This window comes from Odocoileus virginianus, chromosome 1 (assembly GCF_023699985.2).
Source record: "Odocoileus virginianus isolate 20LAN1187 ecotype Illinois chromosome 1, Ovbor_1.2, whole genome shotgun sequence".
Lineage (NCBI taxonomy): Eukaryota > Metazoa > Chordata > Mammalia > Artiodactyla > Cervidae > Odocoileus > Odocoileus virginianus.
In genome coordinates, this window is record NC_069674.1 from 31,947,271 (window position 1) to 31,969,854 (window position 22,584).

Here is a 22,584-nt window from a genome sequence, read left to right on the forward strand (position 1 = left end):
CAAAGGATCTTCAAAGGGGCATTAAACATTTCTCAGCTATGGAAAACTCAAATACCCAATCTGGTTTCTATGAAACTTAAAAAGATCAAACAATTAGAAAGAAACTAGGCTTGAAGGAGAAATGCTAGGGATTTCAGTAAACATCTGGTTACCATTTTCAATTGAAAGAACTAACCCACTTAAGGAAGTAGTTTAGTTTCTTTGGAGTAAGAATGAGACAGTGGCTTTTTGTTCCCTTTGCACAGTGGAGGATAAAGGAAACATCAGAGTGGGGAGATCACTCATAACTCAGCTTCTATAAATAAGAAAGTTTTTTTTTTTTTTCCAAAACTAAAGTAAATTGAACTCGGGTCCCTGCAGTATAAACAATTCAACCAAGTTAAGGTTAAATAAACATTCCTTGAGCTCTCCCCTGCCAATTAAGGAACACATTCTGTTTGGGAGTAAATACATCAGTAATTCTATGAGCGATGAGGAAAATAACAATAAACCCGAACACACAATTACCATGTGTCATAATACAATAAAATAGAACGGTGCAGCCCTATGCCATTTCTTCGATTCAATTTCTTTTGTTTTCTAGTTTGATTAACTCAGGGCACAGAAGCGCTTCTGATACCGTACAAAACCTATTACTTGCCTAATAAAAAACGTATGTCAAGTGTGTTCCAGGCAAAATACCGACAAAGCGAAACACTCTGTGCTTTTCAAATGTGACCTTTACTCTTTTGTCTTCCTGCTGAGTAGTCCTAGTGCATATTAAATTCAGGAAGGCAGCAGGGGTGCTGGTATGGGGCTGGAGGGGAAAAGGAATGAGTTCATTAGGCTCTCAAATTCTAAAGGATCAGAAGAAGCATCTGCTGTCAACCTGCACTCCCAGCCTAAAGGGACCACTTCCAGTTTGGCCTTCAGGTCCACATTTCTTCTCTCCATCTTAGCTTCCTGTTCCTCTCTTCTGCCAGAGGACAGGAGACTAAAGGCAAAGACTAAAGAAAAGGAAATCTAGAATAATAGGGGTTTAAAATCTTGTCTTGACTTGTGGACACAGGGGGAAGGAGAGGGTCGAAGAGAATAGCATCCCAGGGAATGATCGAATAGGGATACTCTAGAATAGAGCATAGGGAAGAATCAAGAGAGTAGCAGTGAAATATATACATGACTACAGCGTGTAAGACAGATGGCTGGTGGGACGCTGCTCTTTAGCACGGGAGCTCAGCCTGGTGCTCCGTGATGACCTAGAGGGGTGGGATGGTGGGTGGTGGGAGGGCGGCTCAACGGGGCGGGGATATATGTATGCATATTACCTGATTCACCTTGTACAGCAGAAACTAACAACATTATAAACCAATTATATTCCGATTAAAAAAAAAAATCTTGTCCTGCTTCCTCTGATTTTGTGTGTGTGCGTGTTAGAGCTCATCCTCAAACTGCAGATTTGAAAAAGGCTTTGATGCTGATTTTACGCATTCTCTTGAGTGATAAAGCAAGCCCTCTGCAGCGTTCCTGCTTCGCTCTTATTCCATCAACACTTCCTACTCTTTGAGCTGGGCTGTTCCATTGCTGGGTAAGTCCGACTGATACAATGTTCATCCTTCAACAGGTCCTGGGCCTTCTATGGTTACTACAAATAAATCCTGTACTCAAGTGACCCCTTAAACAGCGGGGATACAAAAATATTGGCCCAACTACTTGCAGGCCTCCCAGAAATGGTCTTTTCAATTGGAACAATCTATTTTCTTGTTCCTGCTACAGTTCTTGGTTTGTACTGCAACTGCAGAAATATACCCTCCTCAAGTATACATAAATAATTCCAGGCCAAAGATAAAATATACTCTGCGTCAGAGTCTCCTGAACTACATATTACTTAGACTCTACCCTGGGTGCAAGCTTAAAACTTTTGGAAAATATTTATTCTCTCTTAGGCCACTATTCATTCTATGAACGAAAACAGTGATTTACTAAATAGTACCTGGATGCTAGGAAAGAGAAGAATTTGATGGTGACTTTCTTTTCCTTTAGAGAGGTACATGCTATAAAAATCTTGGGTCATATGACATGTTTTTCAAAGCAAGGGACTAGAAGTGAATGTTTCATATAATGTTCAGAACTCGAGAGCGTAAGGTAGAGGACACTGACAGGACCTAAATGACATGATGGGGGTTTTCACCTTTAATGCTCTTTACAGTCACGAGCAGCAAAAGCTATAAGCTTACTTTTCCGTGTCCTTTACTGGAGAGCATCTTTAGGTAACTGTGTGTTCCTCTGTTTTATGGAATATTAAACCTTCAATGAATCAGTTATCACCTCTAAGCAGACAGCCTGCACATCTACATCTCCTGCCTGACTTCCAGTCTCTGCTAAATACATCCATGTGAAAATCTCAAGGCACCTGAGCCTGCACATGTTTAGAACTAAACACATCTGCCCTTCCTGCAAAAACAACAGGTTGAGGAACACCGCTAAATGTGTCAGAGGAGTCTTGAAATCCAAGGAAGGGGAAAACTGAAAAACAGACACAGGCATTAAAAACCTCAACAATCTAGAATTGTTTGATGTATTAAATATTGGGTTTATCTCCTACCACATTTGTGGTTGCATTATTTTTGTTATATGAGCAGATTTGAGCATGAGTAGAATATAGAATACCAATGTTCCTTTAAAGTTACACAAAAATGAAAGGCTGATGAATTAAGTTTTAATGTGAAAGTCTAAGGTAGTTCACTATTTAAGGGGTGCAACTGTACTATTTCATACTCATTTATTTATGTATTCTAATAACTATTTATTGTGTGCCCCTATGTGGAGGGCATAGTTCTATGTGATGAGCTGAGCAGATAGGGTTCCTGACCTCAAGCAGTTAACAAATTTTTTTATAAGTGAAGTTGTTTTTCCTAATGGAATGATCCAGGAAACCACGTGTCAGAATTTCAGGAGGGTTGACAACCCAGATCTTTCATGAAAAAATATTAAACTGGGAAGGAGACTTGAAAAGAATAGGACTTAATAGGAAGATTTTAATGCAAAATTTTCAGTAGCAGCACCCTTCTGCTACCAGTAAGTTGTGTCTGACCCTTTGCAACCCTATGGACTGTAGCCCACGAGGTTCCTCTGTCCATGGGATTGCCCAGTCAAGAATACTGGAGCGGGTAGTCATTTCCTTCTCCAGGGGATCTTCCTGCCCAGGGATCGAACCCATGTCTCCTGCATTGCAGGCAGATTCTTTATCACTGAGCCACCAGGAAAGCCCCTCCTTTAACGTACCTCTTCACAAAGGAATCTGCACGATCTCCTTTCTGTATCTAGCTCCTGGCAGCAGTAGCAATATTATCTCCCATTTTTGGAGTACCTACCACATGCCATTCTCAGAACAATCTCAAAACAATCCATTTCAGAAGAGAAAAACGAGGGTTTTGAGAGGCCAACTTCCCCAGGGTAGTGTCACCATTAAAGATAACCCTACGGAGTCCAACCCAGGTTCAGTCTTACTACACAGCTTATTCTCTTTAATTATCACGGTCCACTTTCTTGCTCCCCAAGAAAGCAATTATTGTGGTTAAGCTCTTCTTACTTAATTTAAATCTCAACTTCCTTATGGCTTCTTTTTGAATACAAATAAACTGAAGAAAAATTTGAAATACATTTTCCATTACAAAAGTTAAGATTGATCTGCAGTACTTGTTTCTTTTCCACACAACCAGCAGAAACAGTTTTTGGCAAGTAGCCATTATAAATAAACCTTCAAAATGAGACTAAATTTCAAATGATACATGGATGTGTTGGACATTTTTAAGAGGTGCAGGTGAATGTAAATACAATTATGGGAGAGAAGAAACTATGAAATTATAAACAGGGAAGGAAATGGACTTTTCCTTTTTTTAATACATTTTCCACAACATTAAGTAGTAGTAACATCTCGCTCTGTTAACTGTGTCTTTAATAGTACATCCCAAGAACACAGCTGGGAAAATTACAGTGTCCTTCTTAGTGGGGGGAAGGCTATAGCAATATTACTTAAAACATCATCTCTATAACACAATATAGCAAATGTATCAATACAAATATTGATAAATGCTATTTATCACTAGTATATATCCTAGCCCTTCTTAGAGATGCTTTCATTATGTCATGCTGCCATGCTTCACTCTCAGCTCACATCCACTTCGTCTGCAATACAAATGTTGCTCTGGACCTTGACTGTCCATAACATCATCAACTTAATAATCCCTTTGAAAAATTTGTTTTAAATGTACTATCTGGACATGTCAGAGATTAAGGGGAGACACTATAGTGTCCCCTTATTCCCAAGAGCAAAACCTCTCTCTATTCTTTCCCCTGTTGCCAAGCTGGGTACTTGGCAGCTCAAGCCAAAATTAAGCTGAAATTATGGTAGCTAAGAGGAATATCCAGTTTGAGCCCTACTTTTATATTTCCATCTTAGTAATCTTATTATTATATGTGTGACTATAAACCATCAAATAGTTTTTGAATGAGGTTTGAGTTAAGTTAAAAACCTAATCTCAGTCCCTGAGTTTAACCATCATCATGAGATCAAATGACATAGAATTAGTCTAGATCCACAGGTCAGCAAACATTTTCTGTAAAGGACTCAATAACAAATATTTTAGGCCTTAAGAGCTATATAGTCTTTGTTGCAACTACTTAGTTCTGCTGTCACAGTACAAAAACGGTCAAAGACAGTACAAAAACAAATGAGTGGCTGTGTTCCAATCAAACTTTGTTTATAGGCATTGGGCCAGATTTGGCCAGTGGGCCATGGTTTGTCAATGCCTGGCAAGAAAATTTATATAGTCCTTCACTTTTTATATTTCTTCAAAGACTATTCTGTATAAAAGCCCCAAGTTACAAAAACAAGAGCAATTTGAAATCATAAGACAGTCTCCAATTCTGTAGCTTTGATAGCAATTGGCATTTGTTTTTTACATGACTATTACACAATTCAAAAGTGCAGGGTATATGCAAGAGTGGGCAGAAACTTACTAAATATGCTCTACCCTTCAAATATACATAAATAATTCTGATCTAATGATGAAGTCCCTTAAATTAGAGTCTCCTAGAAAACACCTTTCTTGGATGTCACCATGGGAATAGGTTAAGGACTTTTTTGGAGAACACCTGCTCTCTTTTAGCCCACTATTCTTTTCCATGTACCAGAGCACTGATTTACTATATAGTATCTAGATATTAGGAAAGGGAATAATTGGTTGGTCCTTCAATCTTTTCCTTTAGAGACATATATTCAGAGACTTCTATGTTCTTACAAACACAGGAACAGAAGATATATTTTTCCAAAATAGGAGGCTGAAGGATGATAAACGTGTATGTTTCATATTCTGCTGTTTCGTAGGCATAAATCTGTAAAGACAATTGTCCTCTTACTGTCCTCAAAATCAGCTTAAAGTTGAAATGCTTATAAACAACCATACCAATAAATCTTCAGTATTAATAGTTCAATGGCATATAGCAAGCACACTTGGATCATTTTATTACAAAATGAACTCTAAAGATTGCTATTTTTTGAACCAGTAGTATATCCCTTAAACAGTGTTCCTCAAACTAGGCTACACATCAGAATTACCTGTCTCTGTTTTCAACATGCAAATTTCTGGGCCCCACTCCCAGACTACTGAATGAGAAATATTGGCAGGGCTTTACTTCGTTGCCTCCCAGAACTCTGATGGGTGTGGACAAAGTGATTAAATTCTCACCACATATTCTTGTGAAGTAAATACCATCACTGCCTTTAATATATAAACTACAATATGACTCAGAGAACAAGGCCAAATTTACACAGACCTATTGTTGTTCTGGTTAGAATCACCAACTTCTATTATATCACAGAATAGAATTAACCAGGGGAAAACATAATACCTATATGTGAATTTTCAACCTAAGACTGCTTACTTTTCCCTTCAATTAATGTTTACTAAATTAGCAATTAAATACAAGATGAAGCCCAAATATTACTCTTCGAGAGCAGATTATACTTAATAGTAAAATGTTGCCTACCTGAACTAGCACTCTTTTAAATTTTTTCCTAATTTTTATCCAGTTCTAGCCTTAAAGGTTTTTTTTTTAAAGGACCCTGAAAAAGGCCACCTGTGCCTCAAAGGACGGCACACAAAAAAGAGATAAGCAGAAATGATGGGGGGAAAGTCAAAAGAGGAATAGAAAGCAGGTAGAATAAATGGTTAGAACAGGGAAAATGAGTTTTATATTTATTTTCCTAGGACCAAGAATGTGTTTTATAAATGCGTCAACTCTACACTTGGTACTTTATAATATTTGTAGGAGTGCCTCTTTTGTTTTCAATGTAATCTTTTAAAATCTCAGGTAAGCAACAGCAAATGATGAAAAGAAAGATATGGAGAGTAGGTCTCCACATCATTCTGAATTGCTTTCACTTCCACCAAGCTGCTTAGCATGGGGAGATGAAGTTTAAAGGGGCCAATTTAGGGTCCCACTCTCTGCTACTATACACATAGTAAGACAAGCATAGGTTGAATATGTGAAACTAGAGCAAAAAAAATTTTTACACGAATTAAATCTCAAGAAAATATTTTTGACAGTAAGTGCTTCATTTCGAACAGTCTATAGATTAAATGTGTGGCCATGGAAAAGAAGCTGCAATTTAAAAAGTGGCTTTTTTTCTATACATGAGATAATCAGAGACATATTAGATAATGGTCACGGAAATTTTTTATCTCGGGTATTTGATACACACAGGCTATCACAATGAAAACTACAAAATCAAATGAGGAACCAATAATATCTCAAACTTATGAAATTGCTAACCTTTCTTGAGGCCTATCCAGGAATAATATCTTACTATATAAAGCAAAAGAACAGCAAGAAAGAAGCAGTGGATGTTTTCAAAACTGAGGAAATGTAGGGAAAGGGAGCCAAATCAGTATTTAAGCTGACAAATTCCGGTGAGACCCTCTAGTTATCTTGCGCTACTGTGCCCAGCAGCTCCTCTGGCTGCCAGATTCGATTGCCTTCAGGCTTCCTTTGCACTTTCTTGGTATTTGGAAGCTGCAAAGTAATTCTCTTTTTTCTTATAAAACTGACCCAAAGGACATCAAGGGAGAGAAGAGACATATTCCTTGTTTTGCGGGTAGATAAAATGGAAATTGAAGTTGAAAGCACAGATAACCCATGTTGTGCCCATATAGAATGAGTAGCAGCACCAAAGAGGCAGAAAACATGTGGATTTCAGACAATAGTGTTGTGTTATCAAGGTCAAGGCTTTGCAGGATTCTAGGACCACAGCTCATGTGGCACGAGGGTGGTGCTAATACAATCACCTTGTTCAGCAGTGGGCTAAAATAATGTATAGGATGAGAGGAAGACAAAGTGTTTTATATCTTTCCTTAAGATTGACAGCTATTCTGATCAATGGTGTTCTGACAATATCATTTATGGATATTTTAGAACTTTCAGTTCAGTTCAGTTCAGTCGCTCAGTCGTGTCAGACTCTTTGCGACCCCATGAACTGCAGCACGCCAGGCCTCCCTGTCCATCACCAACTCCCAGAGCTTGCTCAAACTCATGTCCATCAAGTCGGTGATGCCATCCAACCACCTCATCCTCTGTCGTCCCCTTCTCCTGCTTTCAATCTTTCCCAGCAGCAGGGTCTTTTCCAATGAGTCAGTTCTTTGCATCAGGTGGCCAAAGTACTTTAGACTTCAGACAGGTCCTTCTTAGAACCAACCTCAGTGAGGTTTGTAAACTTTGTTTCCAGCTGCTTCGATTTTCCAGGGCTTTCATCTTCCCTTTTGCTTTTCTTATTTGCTTCCAAAAGCTCTAGATTAACATACCTCTTGGGGCAGAGGCCGGCTAGTGGTATTCCTGAAGACCTGTTCTAATGGCTTATATTCTGCCTATATCCTGTCCTTTCTTTTCATCAAAGTAGATCTTTTGAGGCTTTTTTCCCTGAGAGCTTTGTTAGTGAAGTAGCTTATAACTTTATCATCAACATTGTAAAAAAAATGGTGGTAAAGAGTGATCATGACTAAGTGTTCCAAGCCTCTTTCATGACCAACATAAACTAGCATTTTAAAAAGCAAAAGTGAAAGTGAAAGTCGCTCAGTCTCAGTCTTGTCCAACTCTTTGTGACCCCATTGACTATACAGCCCATGGAATTCTCCAGGCCGAAATACTGAAGTGGGTAGCCTTTCCCTTCTCTAAGGGATCTTCCCAACTCAGGGATCAAACCCAGGTCTCCCACATTGCAGGCAGATTCTTTACCAGCCACAAGGGAAACCATTAAAGGGCAAGGGGGGGACCTAATTGAAAAGCATGTGTTATGAGGATGTCAGGATGGCTGACATTGAAATGACAAATGAAAATTATTGTGGCACCAGGATTTATTTTGTCCCCGAGGAAAACACCATGGAGATCAGCAGTTGATTCAAATTGCTTTTCCTCTCCTCCCTTTTGATAACAAGGAAAGCAAACACACACTTTGCCATCCTAAAGAAAAAACTCTAATTGGCCCACAGTGGGTGAGTGCTCCACGTCCTGGTAGCTGTAATAATGATTGATAGGCACTGGCACCCCACTCCAGTCCTCTTGCCTGGAAAAGCCCATGGACGGAGGATCCTGGCAGGCTGCAGTCCATGGGGTCGCGGAGAGTCAGACATGACTGAGCGACTTCACTTTCACCTTTCACTTTTATGCACTGGAGAAGGAAATGGCAACCCACTCCAGTGTTCTTGCCTGGAGAATCCCAGGGATGGGGTCACACACGACTGAAGTGACTTAGCAGTAGCAATGCAGGAAAAGACCCTGATGCTGGGAAAGACTGAAGGTAGGAAGAGAAGGGGATGGCAAGAGGATGAGTTGGTTGAATGACACCACCGACTCAATGGACACGAGTTTGAGTAAGCTCTGGGAGATAGTGAACAACAGGGAAGCCTGGCGTGCTGCAGTTCACAGGGTCACAAAGAGTCAGACGTAACTTAGCGACTGAACAACAATAAAGGGGTCAAAAGAGGGAGTGAGTAACATGGAGATGAAGAAGACGAGCACAGAAGTGAGACCTGGAATCTGGGGGCTTCAGACACTGCCCCTCCATCACTGCAGTTTAAGATACAAGGTCGTCCCTGCACATTTCCAAGCCTTGGGTTCCTCTTCTGCAAGTGGGGGAGGGATGAATATTTCTTTCTGAAATTTATTGGAGTATAGCTGCTTTATAATGCTGTGTTAGTTTCTGCCATGCAGCAAAGTGAGTCAGTTATACATATATCTATTCTTTTATAGATTTCCTTCCCATTTTGAGGTCACCACAGAGCATTTACTGGGTGGCTCAGCTGGTAAGGAATCCACCTGCAATGCAGGAGACCCTGGTTCAATTCCTGGGTTGGGAAGATCCCCTGGAGAAGGGATAGGCTACTCACTTCACGTTCTTGGGCTTCCCTGCTGCCTCAGACAGTGACAAATCCAGCTGCAATGCAGGAGACCCAGGCTTGATCCCTGGATCAGGACGATCCCCTGGAGGAGGGCATAGCAACCCACTCCAATATTCTTACCTGGAGAATCCCCACGGACCAAGGAGCCTGGTGGGCTGCAGTCCATGGCGTCGAAAAGAGCTAGACATGACTGAATGACTAAGCACACACACAGAGCACTGATCAGAGTTCCCTGTGTATACAGTAGGCTCTCACTAGTTATCTATTTTATACATAGTAGTGCATATGTGTCAACTCCACTCTCCCAGTTAATTCCACACACCCTCCCCTGCCCCTGCCGCTTATCCCTTGGTGTCCCTACATTTGTTCTCTGCGTTCAGTTCAGTCGCTCAGTCGTGTCCAACTCTTTGCAGTCCCATGAACCGCAGCACGCCAGGCCTCCCTGTCCATCACCAACTCCCGGAGTCCACCCAAACCCATGTCCATCGAGTCGATGATGCCATCCAACCATCTCATCCTCTGTCGTCCCCTTCTCCTCCTGCCCTCAATCTTTCCCAGCATCAGGGTCTTTTCCAATGAGTCAGCTCTTCACATGAGGTGGCCAAAGTATTGGAGTTTCAGCTTCAGCATCAGTCCTTCCAATGAACAGTCAGGATTGATCTCCTTTAGGATGGACTGGTTGGATCTCCTTGCAGTCCAAGGGACTCTCAAGAGTCTTCTCCAACACCACAGTTCAAAAGCGTCAATTCTTCAGTGCTCAGCTTTCTTTATACTCCAACTCTCACATCCATATGTGTGTGTCTCTATTTCCCCTTGGCAAAAAAGTTCATGTACACCATTTTTCTAGATTCCACATACATGCGATATTATGCTAATCTGTTTTTCTCTTTCTGACTTACTTAATTCTGTGTGACAGTGTCCAGCTCTATCCAGGTCTCTGCAAATGGCACCACTGTGTTCTGTTTTATGGCTAAGTAATATTCCATTGTATATATGCACCATATCTTCTTTATCCATGCCTCTGCTGATGAACATTTAAGTTGCTTCCATGTCCTGGCTATTGTAAATAATGCTGCAATAAACACTGGGGTGCACGTATCTTTTCTTGGGGTACTCAGAGGCTTTCAGTGAGGATTAAACGAGGCCATGAATATAGAACACAATATGTCACATGGTTAGTCGCTGAAGATCTGTCAGCTGTTATTGTTACTGCCCTTTTTGACCCTCATCATCTACTCAACTTCCTTTTCAAATAACTTATTTAAGAACTTGTCTCTTATTTTTCACTTCAAATGATAGAAATAAAAAGTACTTGACTACAGTGTGTGAGATAAATATCCACACTTCTTTCACATTTAGAGCCAATCTGTGATTCACATTTAAGCTGGCTTCTCAAAACAATTTCCAGCACATTCTACTTGCAGTCAGATGAAGTGGCAATTTTCTTAAAATATGGAGCAGTTTGGTGCTGGGCAGAATATGTATTCAGGCTCATAAACATAAACATTTTTTATGCAGCATTTAAAGATGAACTATGTAACTCCAAAATGCTGCAAAATATAAACAAAATAATTTCAGGAATAAAGAAATGCAGCTAAAGGAGAATGGAAAGGAAGCTAGAAAAGAATCCAAGTTTTCTACGGTGCAACAAAGTTGATCATGGGTAAAAATTTGTTCTTGCGAATTTTTTTAGAGGAAGACAGTAGCACATTCCAGGAAGTATTTACACTAGATGACAAGCAACTTTGGTAATTACTTCTGACTCTGACCTTTTTCTAGGAGCCCAGGGTCGGCGCCGAGGCTTTCTTCAGAGATGACAACCATATACTGATGCTGAGTGAGAATGCTCTGGTGGAGCTGAAGCTCCCTTTGGCTGGAGGAAGAAGGCCTGTAGAGAACAGCCCTTCTGCCACGGCTGCTGAAGTGGGTCTCAACTGACTGTTCGATCTACAGACAAAAAAAAAAAGAAGGTATAAAAATTCAAGAGGAAAAAAGGAGCACATTTTCCTTGAAGGAGATCATTAATGCAAATCAGGAGCCATTCAGAAAGTTGTCTTTGAAGGTTTTCTCTGGCAATGCTCTGAAAGGCGCACAAGGACAAAAGCAACCTCATTTGCGAGAACTGAAGGTGAACTGTATTTTTCTCACTATTCCAGAAAGATGAAGATTTCAGGCCATTAAAATACAGAGTTCCTGGAGGAATACTGTGGTATAGAAATACCGAGCTCCACTCTGCCTGAAAAATAGAAATTAATAGCAATGCTTTTCATCTGCGTTGTGCTTTTCTGTAATAGTTCCAGCTGCCTTATCTTTTAACAGTTCTTTTAGGTAAACACAGTAGAGGAAAAAGACCCAGGGAGGATGGGTTTTCGTGCCTGAAGGACATGGGGGACAGCTGAAAAGCAATCCCAGAGCTCTTTGCAGGCACGATGCTGTCGTTTCTCTCCATCAGGATGCAGCAAAATTTCAGTGCCTCTCACTGAGGCAGGATGGATCTTCATGTGAGAAGAGGAGGGTATCACTCAAGAACCATAATTTTAGGCTCTTCCTTCAGCAGTTGACAGCTCCTCCAAATAAATATTCTTTCTCACAATGATGTTTGAAGTATCATTAACAAAAGGGAAGTTTTGAATTGGCAAGTAGAAAGAATGCTGACAATGAAATTCATTACATGGTTTAAGTCATTCCTAGTGACTAGGACAGTAAAGAATCTGTCTGCAATGCAGGAGACTCGGGTTGATCCCTGGGTCGGGAAGATTTTCTGGAGAAGGGAATGGTTACCCACTGCGGAGTTCTTGCCTGAAGAATTCCATGGACAGAGGGCCTGGCAGTCTACAGTCCATGGGATTACAAAGAATCAGACAGGACTGCGACTAAAATACACACACACATACACATGTGGTCTAATGCAGATACTGTGTGTTTTCCTGAAAATTTGTGATTAAACCTTGATAAAGTAGACATTTTTTTACTACTGAAGGGAATGATAAGACTGGGTGGAGATTAGGGCAAAAAAAAAAAAATGGGAGAGGCCAAAGAAGAGGAGACAAAGGGTTGGAGAAGGCAGATGAGGGGAAAGAGGTAAAAAATGAAATTAGGAATCCACACTACTTTTAGTGGCAGCTCTAAATCAAACTATCCATTTCGTGGCTCTCAAACATAATTTGCACCATGTCTTTTCACTCCTTAAATTTCTTCATTATTTCCCATTTCTGACTGAATCAATTCCACATCTTTATCACAGAATGCAGGCCACTTGAACTTAAACCCCATCGTACTTCTCTGGTCATGTCACATTTTTAATCATTTCCATTCCTAATCCTAACCTGCTGCTTCATATAGACGCCCCTGTGCCTTCTAACAACAATTCCTTCCTCTCTCTCCATTCTTCCATTTAGCAAACTCCAAATCAAACAGTACTTCTTTGGAAAATTTTCATTGACAAACATCCTTCCATCAGCACTTACAAAATGGTGTGTCTCTCTGATTTGAGTTCCTTAACATGCAGCCTGCATTGTCCCTGTGTCTTTGGTAAACATTGTACATATTCAATAAATGACCATATCAAGTAAAATAATGGACCATAATGCTCTATCAAGATCTGATCTTTGAAGATAAATATGAAAAGAAAGAAGAAACAGATTTAGCTTGTGAATCCTTTGAAGGCAGGCACCATATTCTGTTTTTCATTGCTTACATAGGATGGCTATATGAAAATCAATCTACAAAGCATGGTATAGTGGAGAAGGACACAAAATCTGCAGCCAGGATGCCAGCTCTGAATCTCTTGGTTCCACCAGCACTAATCCTATGACCTTGGACAGTACCTTCTTCCTAAGGCTGCTTCGAGGATTAAGGAGTTAGTATTTGTAAAGTGCTTAGAACTGTGCCTGGCATATGTGCTTCGTCCCTCAGTCATGTCTGACTCTTTGTGACCTTATGAACTCTAGCTCACCATGCTCCTCTGTCTATGGGGATTCTTCAGGCAAAAATACTGGAGTGGGTTGCCACGCCCTTCTCCAGGAGATCTTCCCAACCCAGAAATCAAACTCAGATCTCCCACATTGCAGACGGATTCTTTACCAGCTGAGCTACAGAGATGCGCCTGGCATATAAGAAGTGCTATATGTGTGTTTTTAAAATAATCATAAGTCATAAAGAGCAAAGAGTTAGGAACACTGTTTCCGTGTCTGAGCTTCGCCTGGCACACGCTAACACAAGCTCATAATATGTGTGTGATGAATACAAAAGGAAGAGATCACGAGCTATCACACATTCCGTGCATGGTACTTTGGGAAAACATGATCAGATATTTCCCCTTGTTAAACGAGTGCATTTTATTGATAATGAATCTATTTAGACTCAAGAATTTAACTGCAAATTGGAACATAATTACTCAGCAAATGTTGTGATTGTTTGTAGTGGTAAACTTTTAAGAAGGGGGATTTGAAACCAAATACAGGCTGAGTCTTTGGACTCAGGAGTCAGAGGGAACCAGTAGCAAGAATCTACAGGAGGCCAAAATAAACAAAGGTGGGTCTAGGTGAAAGGAGAAGACAGATGCTTCCAAATATATCAGTGTTATTCAAGCAAAATGCAGCATCCAGAATTCCCTTCTAACATTATTTTCTTTCGCAATCACAGGATGCTCCTCTCAGTTACAGCTGGCTCAGGCACAGGAGTGACTTCCCATGAGAAGACTATTTTCAAACTTTACCTTCTTGTTATTTTGAAAGATATAATCCCTCCTCCCCACCCCCTCCCCTAAACCAGGATCAGTTTATGTAAGAGCACCATAATCTTACCAGCATTATCTTACAGACAGCATATTCTAAATAGAGCATTAATTACTGGTCATATTTTATCATAACCTTTATAACACATTGACATTTTAACTCACGTCTCAGACTACAGAGAATAAATAGGAAATGAGCTTGTCCATCAAATTAGGTTACGTTATCCTGTAATACAAACTGGCCCTGTCCTTGTAATATTTATAACAGCCTGTATCAGCAGAATGGCCCAATACCAAGGGGCGAAGCGGTTTCAGCCGGTCGGACAACAGGTGCCTCGCGCTGCGTCTGTGAAATACAATTATGTCAACCGCACCAGCAAGAGCGGGATGATCAAACGCCCGGAGCAGCACTTTTGGAAATGAGAGCTCCTGGTGACGCCTACGATTTTGAGAATGTATTTTAGCGGAAGAATACATTTAACCTGGCCAGCACTACAACGACTGAATTTCAGACTTGCGGGTCTGCTGGGGAGAATTTAGAAAAGAATGTGTGTTTCCGGGCATTTGACAGGCTGAACCCGGAATCACTTCCCTGTCTCCCTTCTTCCTGAGAGATCTGCAGAAAAGTCCATCGGAAATTGCTTCGCTAGACTACACGAAAGTTGTTTCATACTGAACACTTACCATTTTTACTGGAAGGACTTCAAAACCTGAAGTCTCTACGCTCCTAAGGATAAAGTGTTGTAATAAACTAGGTGGAGGACCGGATGCAGGGACACGGAGTAGAACAGCAGTGCGTGTGTATATTAGTCGCTCAGTTGTGTCCAGCTCTTTGCGACCCCATGGACTGCAGCCCACCAGGCTCCTCTGTCCATGGGATTCTCCAGGCAAGAATACTGGAGCGGGTTGCCATTCCCTTCTCTAGGGGACCTTCCCAACCCAGGGATCCAAGCTGAGTCTTCCGAATTGCTGGCAGATTCTTTATCACAGAGCATCTGGGAAGCCATCAGAACAGAGCAGGGCTGGGAATCAAAAATCTGGACTTGGATCCTGGCTCTGCCCCTGGCGTGCTTCCTCCATGGGAGAATGACAGTCATCTCCCCACATCAGAGTTTTCTCACATGTACAGTTGAAGTAACAAATCTTACTTCATGAGACTGTATGGGGAATTAAATCACATTTTTATAGGAAAGCATGCACTGCAGCATCCCACCAATAAACCATATGAAATATATGCACGTAAAACTGAATAAAAATCAGTATCACAATGTAACTGCTTTTACATTAGTAATTAAGTTTTCCATAGTCTGGTCCCTGTCATAACTTCTATATACCCTGGTAAATATTTCTCTCTGTAGGGATTATCATCTTTTAAGGCAAAAATATGATTTCCTTATTATTTTATTGTCTGTTTCCCCACACCATAAAATAAGGTAAAAGAAAGTATATGTTTTTGTCTATTTTGCTCACTTTTGCTTCCCCAACCGAAGAATGGTACACTTGGCACATAGCAGGCACATAATAAATTTTCTTTCAACAAATGAATATAACATTGGGTTTTTTTCAATATGTAAAAGTCATTTTTATAAATACTAGCATGAAAGATTTGGATAGAAAGTGGTAAAAATTAATAAATTTGTTTCAGTAGAATTTTGAACAGTGGTAAGAATGACAGAGTCAAATTCTTGAGCAAAGCAATGAATTTACAGTAAAAAAAATTTAATAAAGAACTATACTATAAACGCACTATATTTCTCAGTCAGTTCAGTAGCTCAGTTGTGTCCAACTGTTTGCGACTCCTTGAAATGCAGCACACCAGGCCTCCCTGTCCATCACTGTATTTCTCAGTTACTATTAAAAAGTCTTCATCAAGACTTACCACAAAAGCAAGAAATACAGCTTTTGAAAAATATAGTAGAGATGAGAAATAAAACTTTTTTTTTTCCATATGATGGAAAGATTTTTTCTGGATTTATTAAAGTAGCCATGTATTTATGAGATCTTTTGATGTTTGAATACAAATCATAGAGTAGACCTCAGATGGGTGTCATATATATCTAAAAGTTAAATTGCCATGCTGTCTAGATTTCTGGCATTTTAGAAAGATTGTAGAGTCTATCATAGTGAATTATGTTTTAATTTTTCCACTACAAGAATACAGAATTTTTTTTCCATTGGTGAAATGTACACTTATTTTAGAGAATTCAAGAAATAAAATGGATGGCATGTTCTAGGATGCATATCCTATACATTTTCTACTTAAACATTATTTATAATTGTAGGACAGTTTAGGAATTGCAGGTTTCCCAGATATACAAACAGAGCCTCAGAAAATATTCCCTACTTACATGACCTCTAGTGACCCTTGGCCTCCATCTCACAGCTGACTCAGCTACACCTTCAGCCAATCACTGAATGATCATATTTTTCTCAGAACTTCTTCATGACCCTGAGCACCCTCTGAGTGCACCCCCGAACCTTATGTTGGGGCTATCCCAACACCCAACATCCAATGTAAGGCAAATTTACCCATCTGTAGCTCTATGTAATTCTAAAAAAATAAGAGAGAAACAAAAGCAATAAATTTCAATATTAAAAAATGATCCACAATATTGCTTTGATGAAATGGCACCCACTTAAATAGCAACTGCCGAAACTCTTCTTTACCTGTTCCTCATTCTCATTTTCCCTTTGACACTCTCACAGTTTATAGTTATAGACATGTGTTTACTACCTGCCCCTCCTACAAGTCTGTATGTTTCAGAAGCGTCTAGACTTGTCTGCTTTGGTCATTATTGTACAAATAGCTTACTGCTAAATATGAGGGAATGGAAGGATGAATGAGCAAATGAATAAATGCTAAAGGCAAAGTATGAGCTCATTACTTGTAAATATATGCATGACCTTTCATTATTTTACTAACTGTCAGGTGAAATAATCCACTAGGAAGTCTCAAAGGAGGCTTCATCTGCATCTCAGGTCATAAGGTATCCATGACCTCTTCATCCCTAACGACTGTCTCCTCCGTTTCACTGCAACCACCCATTCCAATAGCCAGATCTTTATCCTTGTGGTCCCCCAAAGAGCCCCATCTCTGAAATTATAAAATAATATACTCCATTCTCTGATTGCATTTTTCTACTTCCAGCTCTTTTTATTTATCACTAATACATCAATTCCCCAACCACTAGTCTTTCCCCCAATGCCAACTTTCTACTGGCCTCCTTTTCACCTTCCTTCTCCACATCTCAGATTCCAGGACCCAATACTCTCCACCTGGTACGTTAAATTCCCTTGTTCACAGTCATATGGCAAAACCTCAAGCATGGACGAGCTGGGGACACAGTGGTAAACAAGATAGGCAAGTCTCTGCCCCCACAGAGCTGACAGTCCATCAAGGCAAGTAGACATAAGCATCTGGTTATAATCAATTATGACATGCCAGGTAAATCAGGAAGGAAAGGATGCCATGGAAACTTTGAGCTGAGAGAGTCAAGAAAGATCTCCGCAGCCCACCTGACCTGCCCCTGGGCTGCGGTTGAAAGCTGCTGAAGAAAAGGGGCCAGATGGACAGATCCTTGTTGGCAAAGCCAATGCAGTCTTCCCACTCCCTAGAGCATCCAGCTGTGCTTCCTGGGTCAATTCTCTCTCACATGCTCCAAAGTGACAGACTTGCCCACTCTCCAGGTACCTCCTTATTTCTGCAGATAACTGCCTCCTGCTGACAGAGGAAATCAGCCCTCTTAAGAGGAAACACACTGAGTTAACACAGCAACTGTTTTGGCCAACCTATAGCCTATCTGCACAACTAACATTTCCTCTTTTCTTCTGATTTCCATAAGAAAGGAAAACTGCCCGCTTCTTATCAATGGTCAGTCACTCTGCTTATTCTCCAGACTCCCGCTCTGCCGAAGCAACAGACCTCCTCCCAAGCTCCACCCTCAAACCCCTGAGAACTTGATCCTTCTTTTAGTTCCTTCTCCTGGATCATTCCTATCCCCTTTCCCCTTCTCTCCTACCGGCTCTTTCTCAGTGTGTGTGCATTTACTTATTTAATATTTCTGAAAGCTTCCTATGTGTCAGACATGGTTCTAGGCTCTGCGAAATACAACAGTGAAGAACTTGGATGAAGTTCTAGCCCTCATTGAGTTTACTTTTTAGTGGAAGGAGCAACAGACAGTTAATGAAATCATGCAAGGTAAGTTCTTGCTGAGATAAAATAAAGTGTCAACAGTGACCCAGATAGTCATGCCGCTATTGCTTGTATGTGTTAGGAATGTTGTGTATGAAAGACAATGAGAGAAGAAAGATAACTCTTAGAGAAACTAGACGGGAACAGGCATTAAAACAGAAGTCCTCAAAAGTCAGCAGCAGAGGTACTTTTTGTTGTGAGTGGTAAATATGTTCAGGCAGGCAGGCAAAAAAAAAAAATAATGGGCAATGGAGATAGAAGTGGAGGCAATGCAACATGACTTCTTATCTCATTAAGTAACTAGTTGTTGTTCAGTGGCTCAGTCGTGTCCAACTCTTTGTGACCCCATAGACTGCAGCACACCAGGCTTTCCTGTCCTTCACCATCTCTATAGGAAGTAGCGAGTAGGAAATCAAGACACGGTGAGCAGTAGAAAATTTAAAAGTTGGTCTCTTTATGCTGGTCTTTCTCCCTAGGTACAAACTTTATGAACTTTGATGCCTTTTATGAAAAACCACGGCAGGGGAGAGGAAGATGAGGAAAACAAGACTTACTAAGGTAGAGGGAGGGTGTTTCCTTGTGCTTTCTGGATGGATGGGTCCCCTGACAGAATTTCAGAAAAAGAGACATCTACCCAGATCACAGGATTTCCTAAGAACTCTATGCCATCGGTCCTATGATGCAGAAAATAAGTCTTTTGGTTTGTTGGTTTTTGTTTTCCAATGGAAACACTAAGTGACCTGGGAGACCACGCCATAAGAGGGAGAGCTGAGACCTGTCCTACGGAGGCGTGTGATGGTGCTGGGGGGACACAGTGCTCTGCCTGAGAGGGAAGGGCGGTGAGAACACTGCACTGAGGAGTTGGGCTGGGTCGAGAAGTGAGGCAGGAAGGAGGCAGAGTAAACCCTTAAAAGAATGACATAACCATTGAGGACAGGACATAAACCGGTTAGAACAAACTAGGTCCAAGATGGCAGACAAGCTGATTTCCGCTAGACCTTGAACCTCAGTATATGTTCAGTGCAACACAACAGGAAGCTAAATGACACACCCACAGGCGCCATGACAGTTCCGAAGCCGACCAGAAAGGCCAAAACGTGGAAGGTGACCCAGTTCCTGGAAATCCCTGCCCTTCCCCCAAATGCTTGAAATAATCCTCCCACTCATTAGCCTAGGAAATTATCCACCCCTATAAAAACTGACAACTCTATACCCTGGGGCCTCTCTTGCCTTCTGAGATGGCCCAAAGTCTGTCTACGGAGTGTGTATCTCCCTGAATAAACCTTCTTTCACTCTACTATGGCTTGCTCTCGAATTGTTTTCTGTGTGAAGCCAAGAACCCACAATCAGCAGCTACCCCAGGGACTCACCTGAGCCCTGGGATGCGACCATCCTCTTGTGCCCCACTTACTTTCCTGCACCAGAAGGAGAGGCAGCAGCAGGACAATCACACCTCAGAGCGTAAATGAAGGAGAGGTAAGGTGCAGAGGATGAAAATATTCCCGAAGTGGGAAGAAAGTTCCCAAAGAAAGGATGTGCAGTGAAGATCTTAAATAAACATAGGGGGAGTGTGCAAGCCTGACACATGAGAAGAAAGAGAGGTGGGCATAAAAGAGGAGAACAGAAGAGAACAACAGCACAGAGCCTGACCTGGCAATCCTAAGCTAGAAATTATTTAATGAGAAGCCAGATCAATTTGCCTTAGTCCACCGGGAACAACTTAAGATATATAGTATGGTTTTTGTCCACCAGAACAGACTTCCAACCCATCAATAAAATACAAAGCATGTAAGCTGATGATTGTTGTTTGTCGTTTAGTTGCTAAGTCATGTCCAATTCTTTTACGACCCCATGGACTGTAGCCTGCCATGGTCCTCTGTCCATGGGATTTTCCAGGCAAGAATACTGGAGTGGGTTACCATTTCCTTCTCCAAGGGATCTTCCTGACCCAGGGATCGAACCCGTGTCTCCTGAATTGCCGATGGCTTCTTTTATCATTGAGCCACCTGGGAATCCTGATGGTAAACCCTGAGAATGTCTCATCTTCTCTGTCTAATGCCCTTCTCCTTCCTAACTCAGAACCATGCTGAGCCTTGCTAAGAAGGGTGAGCAGTATACAGCTTGCGCAGCCAGAAGAAGCAGAAGACCACCCAGAGGAGAGCAACTTACAGGATAGGAAAAAAGAAAAAAAAGGCTGCTTCTCAGCTCTTCAAACTCCAGCCAATGCACAGTCATGCTGGGCATACACAGCTTCAACTGTGTACTGCTCCTTCCTTCCCCAGGTTAACCACACACAGAGCAGGAATCTTGGAGATTAGGGAGAGATTAAAAACAAACCAAGAACCCAGAACAGGGATTTCTCCTCCAGTCCCTATCTGGAGTCTGCTGCTGTAATGTCTTACTTCCCACACCCCATAGTTGCTGGTTGCCCCACTTAAGTGCTCATCCATTTCAACCATCAAGGAGGAACTTAGATTCCCTCTCTGCTCCTCCCAAATTTTTGTTCCTTTTTTCTAGCTGTTTTGAAAGTCACATTTGGAATCTTTTTCAGCCTCCTCCAGATGTAACTGGGAAGAACAGGGTCTGACTGTTCTTCCCTGTTACATGGAGGCTGTTCCTCCAAGGAATTCAAGACTCTTTCCCTTGAGAAGCCACCCACGATGCACAGCTGTGGGCCATCGGTTTACTAGTTGCTGTAACTCTCCAGACATAACAAAACCCAGCTGAGATTACAAAAACACAGGACGAGCTGGGAGATGGTGGTCATGATAGCTTCCTTCAAGATATCTTGAAGAATGAGACAGCTTTCAATGAGATCAGAAGCAAATGTAGATTGCTTTTTCTTTGGGCACAACTGATTTCACTGTCTATTTTGAATCAAATAAAAACCACTCTGTGTCCCTCTTTTGCTTCTTCTCCTTCCTCTGCCTTCCTCTTTCTCTGCACTTCTTTCCCATTTTCGGTTTTCTATTAATTGGATACATTATGACACAGAGCTTCAGAGAAGAAAGACATCATTTGCTTTCCATCCTCAAGTCCTGATGGCGTATGCTGGTCTTAGAGTAACAGCTCCCCAGCCTCCTGAATCTTATCACAGTGTCAGCAGTAGTTAAAGGACATCCGTAATGAAGAAAACACAAAATTGACAATTCCCAATTATAAAATACCAAGCAGAGGACAAGGAGAGACCTTGTTCTTTTGAAAAATGTTAAAATAATAGCAAGTCTCTGTCCCCTCATGCCAAAACAAGGAGTTAATTCAGCAGTTCAGTCTTAAAATAGGAAGTTCATAAAAAGGCAACATTAACAGAAAGGCAAGAACACTGGGGTCATTACAACAATATCAATACCTAAGCATCATACAATCTACCAAAGAGTTTCATGGATAGATGCCAGAGACTCTGAATCTAAGTTAGAGGCTTTGCCAGCAACTCCCCCAGGGACTTCTGAATCCTGAGTGTCTGCTCTCTCTACTCCCCAGGTCCCCACCCCCAGCAACCCCATTCATTATCTCCTGACACCACTTAAGCTCCACTAGATGTACTTCCCCTTCCTCATCTGCAAATAAGCATCAACCTTCCCCCCTACTTTTCTCACTGTTGTAAGGATCAAAGGAGACTCCGTGAAACAAAAGCTTTAGGATATATATATCCCCTCATAAATATAAACTGTATTTAAATGACTCTTCAAAAGTGATCACACTGGGACTTCCCTGGAGGTCCAGCAGATAAGACTTACACTGCTTACACTTACCCCTGCTTATACCGCAGGGGATGAGAAGTTCAATCCCTGGCCTGAGAACTAAAATCCCGCATGCCAAGGAGTGCAGCCAAAAAAAAAGTGATCACATAAAAGTGACCTTGACAAATTAAAATATTTCACATTGTTAAAAAATAAAACTGAGGCATAATTAAAATTTTAAGAGTTTATTTGGGCCCAAACCCAATTGGACAGCACCAAAGCTGAAGTGATTAGGAGCACTCCACTACCTGCAGCTGAGGGAAGACTTATACAGAGAAAGTGTGTAAGAAGAGAAAGGAAATGACTCATGGGCTGTAGCCTAACTGTTCTTTAGTTGGTAAGTTGTAAATGACTCTTTTGCAGCCCCATGAACTGTAGCTTGCCAGGCTCCTCTGTCCACAGGATTTCCCAGGCAAGAATACTGGAGTGGGTTGCCATTTCCTCCTCCAGGGGGATCTTCCCAACCCACGGATCGAATCTGTGTCT

At 41.3% G+C, this 22,584-nt stretch overlaps 1 protein-coding gene across 2 annotated transcripts in view; it reads right to left on the bottom strand.

Moving 5' to 3' along the window:
• Nucleotides 1-22,584, bottom strand: part of CPED1 (cadherin like and PC-esterase domain containing 1) — a 305,552-nt gene that overhangs the window by 268,034 nt on the left and 14,934 nt on the right. The window contains exon 3 of one of the 2 annotated variants that reach the window (XM_070466510.1): nt 11,201-11,378. The exons of the other annotated variant lie outside the window; for it this stretch is intronic. Coding sequence (XP_070322611.1) covers nt 11,201-11,378 — 178 coding nt within the window. The remainder of the gene's footprint in view (nt 1-11,200; nt 11,379-22,584) is intronic. 2 annotated transcript variants of the gene reach the window in all.